The sequence below is a fragment of the Elaeis guineensis genome, chromosome 4 (assembly GCF_000442705.2).
Source record: "Elaeis guineensis isolate ETL-2024a chromosome 4, EG11, whole genome shotgun sequence".
In the NCBI taxonomy this organism is placed as follows: Eukaryota; Viridiplantae; Streptophyta; class Magnoliopsida; order Arecales; family Arecaceae; genus Elaeis; species Elaeis guineensis.
The window spans coordinates 40,834,150-40,838,438 of record NC_025996.2 but is presented as its reverse complement, the minus strand read 5'-3'; the positions used below and the strand labels follow the sequence as shown (position 1 = coordinate 40,838,438).

Below are 4,289 nucleotides of genomic sequence, written 5' to 3'. Positions count from 1 at the left end.
TCCTTAAAAGGACATTAGCAACAGCATGGGTGCTTCCCTTTCAAAAATCCACTCGTCTTCATGATGCACTTTCAAGGAAGGACGAAAAGCTACACTAGGTGAGAGAAGCAATAGGCCCTCTAGAAAGGTCCAAGATCTAATTATAGAGAACAAGGTGATAAGCCCAAATGATCTCCTCGCAACCTTTAACTGGAGCAGTGGGATTTTCCAATACCCCCATGCCAAAGTGAAACATCTACTGAAGCGCTCTCTCAAAGCACCCAGCAACTAATCGAAGGGAGGAGGAGACCTCCCAAGCCAGAGAAAACTGCCAACAACCCTTCGACATTGGGCGAGACTGCTCCACCATGACATTAAAGAAGATAACCAAGGTAATACCAGCCTCAAGCAGCAGAGCTCCTATTTATAGAAGGGATATGCCCAGGTGCATTCAAATACCCCATTGGCCATGCGATAAATGTCACCACTATAAAAGCCTTAGAAGCTACACTTCTTGAAAAGCAAATACTAGCATTAAATGCGAGCTTGGCTAGATCTCTGAACTATACGGTTCCCTACTGCATAACGATAAGGCGAATCATTTTTTCTAATTCACAAAAGCGACACAATGCTATATCAGCATTCAATGCTTGGCACGCGCATAAACCTGCAACTTTCAAAAGTCTATTCATCATATATAGACGAAGCCGAAGCTCCTGATAATTTCAAGGAAGATTCTTGCTCGAGCATGAAACTAATTCCATCGATCCATTTGAGCCATTCGAGTCCTTGAACAAGATAAAAAGCAGACCACACCAACATCACAAAGAAGCAAAATCCTCAAACAAGAGATAAACATGATGAAATATAATTTTATTACAGAGCATCATCGAGGTGAAGACGCCCAAAAGTGAGCACAAAAGGATGATGTAGTCTTCGTCTGAAGAGAATGCCTCAACCTCCTCATCATTGTTGTTGGGGTGGTGGCGCCTCAGATCCAACTTCGTGACTATCTTCTTTATGCGGGTCTTGTAGTCCTCGAAGTTCTGAATGAATATGGTTGAGCATGTCTTGACAAGCTTATCCTCAAAGTTCACTGAGGCTTTATACTCATCGATGTATTAGAACCTGGCCTCGGTGGGAATCTCCATTGCATCCTCAACAAACCCTCGACTGCCCTCAGACAGATGAGGATCCACTCCGAACCTCTCCGACCCTTTGAAGGAAATGGCCCAGCCCGATGGAGGTGTTAGGGATTTAGTATCACTTATTGTGATAGAAAAAAAAATAAAAGAGACACAATCAAATACGTAGATTAGATCAAGATCTACCTCCACAGGGCATGCAAAAGACTTCACTATGAAAAAAAATAAATATAAAAGGAGATCACACACTCTCAACTCTTATAAATCTCTCTCTTTCAACAAGAAGCTCTCACTTCTCACCCCTTACAAAAGCTCTCATAAAAATCCAAAGAAGACTCTCATAGGTCTGCTGTACCAAGATCCTCTGATGCCCTGGATGCTTTTTGCTACTCTACCTCTCGGGTGCTCTCAACCGCTACTCTCTATTCCATAAGGTGCTCTCTACCTTTTGGCCCATTTGCCTCTAATAAAGGACTCAAATCCCAGTCTGGATGGAAAACAGGGCTTTAAAAAGACTCAACTACCCTTTCCAGTCGTTGGATCTCTCCCAGAACCTTCTCTGACCCTTGGATCATGTAAAATCATGCATCAACGTATTTTCAGCCATCAGATCATGCAAACTAGGGCCATGCATTGTGATTTTTTGTGCATGCACCAGATCGGTCCTGTGATATCCTAATTTTTTTATCACATGAATCTCAAAGCAGCCTAAAAAAAAAAGAAAAAAAAGGAAGGAAATGAAGAAGACTCCATTGGGAGTCTTCTTCCACCCAAAATCATCAGAGGAGAAGTCGAATCCGGGGAGGATTCGACCTCTCTTCCAACCTATAAATCCCCTCTCCTCTCCTTTAAGGTTGGCCATGACGAGCATCGGATCTCCTCTCTTATTTTCCTCGATGTTTCTTATTCAAGCTGCGGATGCCCTTATCGTGTTCGTTTCAAATTCTCGCTGGAGACCTCATCGATTATGGAGGTAAACCCCTACCCTCCTTCCTCTCTTCCTTCCCCTCCTTTCCACGACATCGTGCACCCCGTCGGCCGTCGGATTTGTCGAAAAATCCATAAAAAGAATCCCTATTTTTCTCTATTTTGAATGAACCTTCCCCCTCCCTTTTTCGACCACCAGCACTGCCGCCCATGGTGCCGCACCCATGGGTCATGACCCCCACCTTCCTAGTTTCCTTTTTCGGAGGTTTGGCTATCGATGATCGGTCGGTGATCAAAAAAATCAAAGAAAGGAGGGTGATCCCTATTTTTTGAGTTTTTTTCTTTTTTATTGGCTGGCCACTTGCCACCGGCCGTTCCTTGTCCCACCACCGTTAGCTGCCACTATCGGACCTCCACTTGTGCCACCACCAGCCATCGTCGGTCTTTCGGCCAAGACCCACAAACCATCCATCCCCCTATTTGGCTAAAGAAAAGGAAGAAGAAAGAAGAAGAAGAAAAGAAAAGAAAAAGAGATAAAATTCTTTTTCTCTCACTTATCTCTCTCCTCTAAGATTTTCTTTCTCTACCCTCTCTTTTCAGATATGATCCTACTATGAATCTGATATGATCTTTTCAGAAAAATTTGGATTCACTTTAATATCTGTGTAGTAGGTTGGATCTCTGCCTGATCCTTATCTAAAATTTATAGCATCTAATCACAGTTAATCCATATTGAGTCATCTTGATATGATCTCAGATGATCTCGATCATGATTATCTCTTCTGAAGGATATGAAGATTCTCTCTCTATTTTCTCTCTTATGATCAACTTTCTCTCTCTAAGAAGGTCTATAAATCCTATATCGAGTCATGTCTTCATTTTCTAAGAATCTATATTGACTCCGATAAGATGATCTGAAACTACTTTGATATTTGTGCCATATGTCAAACCCATGCCGGGCCTATCTAATATCTTTGAAACTTACTATTGATGAACTCTATTGATTGATCTTGATCTTGACCGAATCCATGCTCCATGATTTCTTGATCAAAATTACTTAGATCGAATCCTCAGCTAGGAAGCCATAAATTGTTTCAGCGTTTGGACAGTCTATCAGATCGACCATTCAATCAACGACCTCTTTCATTATTTAATTTTATTGAACTCATTGAAAGAAAATTGATTATGATTTAATATTTTAAATAGGATTATCTGATTCATTTAAGAAAGATTAAAGATCTAAGATGATTGAAGTAAGTAAATTTTATGCTCCTTATTTATTTTTAAATAATCATATTTCTCATACATAGAATTATTATTGATGAAATCATATTTTTCATAAAAAAAAGGTCAACATATGTGATATGAAAAAGCATATTTTATTATAAGTATTGATTTTATGAAAATAGCATGATTATGAAGCATGAATTTTATGATTTTTTTATCTGTATATATGTATATTTTAAGAAAAAGATATAAAGATTTTAAAAGCTCTCAGATAGCTATGAACAAATCTCTTCGAGAAGGTTGGTATTCAGAGCTAGCATCCATACGAAATATGATCCTGTCAATGGGTATAAAGTTGGCATATAAAATAAGAACTTTATTAATTAAGAAATATGATATTGTCATGGGTATAATAGTGATCTTAGTACAAATATTTGTGAGTAATATTTTGAAATATGATATGAATACATAACAAGAATGATTTATGATTCATAATTATGAAATATACATGATTTTGCATGCATGATGATGGTTTTATAACTTATTTTATTATATACTCTATGAAATATTTATTTTTATAATATCTGTTAATTTTTAAATATTGCATTATCATGAAAAATAAAATTTATACTTGATCTGATAAGAAAGCATAAGTCTACTTACTGGGCTTGTGTAGCTTATATATATTATATATATATATTATATATATATATTATATATATATATATATATATATAATATATATATATATATATATATATATTATACAGAAGAATAAGGTTAGGACCAATGAAAGAAATTCAGTCTTGGAGCTTTACGAAGCAAGCTTAAAAATTTTATACTAGAAGTTTAGTTTATTTTATAATCATGGACTTGTAGTTATTTATTTATGAACCTTGAGACTGGGTGGATATTTACTTTTGGATTTAAATGCTTAGAACTAATTTTGATTTAATTAAGAATTTGAATTGAGCTTTATTATTACTTTTATTTATGATGCATTTATATTTA

The 4,289-nt window shown here is 36.8% G+C and overlaps 1 protein-coding gene across 1 annotated transcript in view; it reads right to left on the bottom strand.

The window, feature by feature from the left end:
• Positions 1 to 235: 235 nt before the first annotated feature.
• LOC140850909 (pectin acetylesterase 9-like) overlaps positions 236 to 4,289 on the bottom strand; it is a 10,730-nt gene continuing 6,676 nt past the window's right edge. The window contains exon 11 of the mRNA XM_073256114.1: positions 236 to 399. Within this exon, the coding sequence (XP_073112215.1) occupies positions 236 to 399 (164 nt within the window). The remainder of the gene's footprint in view (positions 400 to 4,289) is intronic.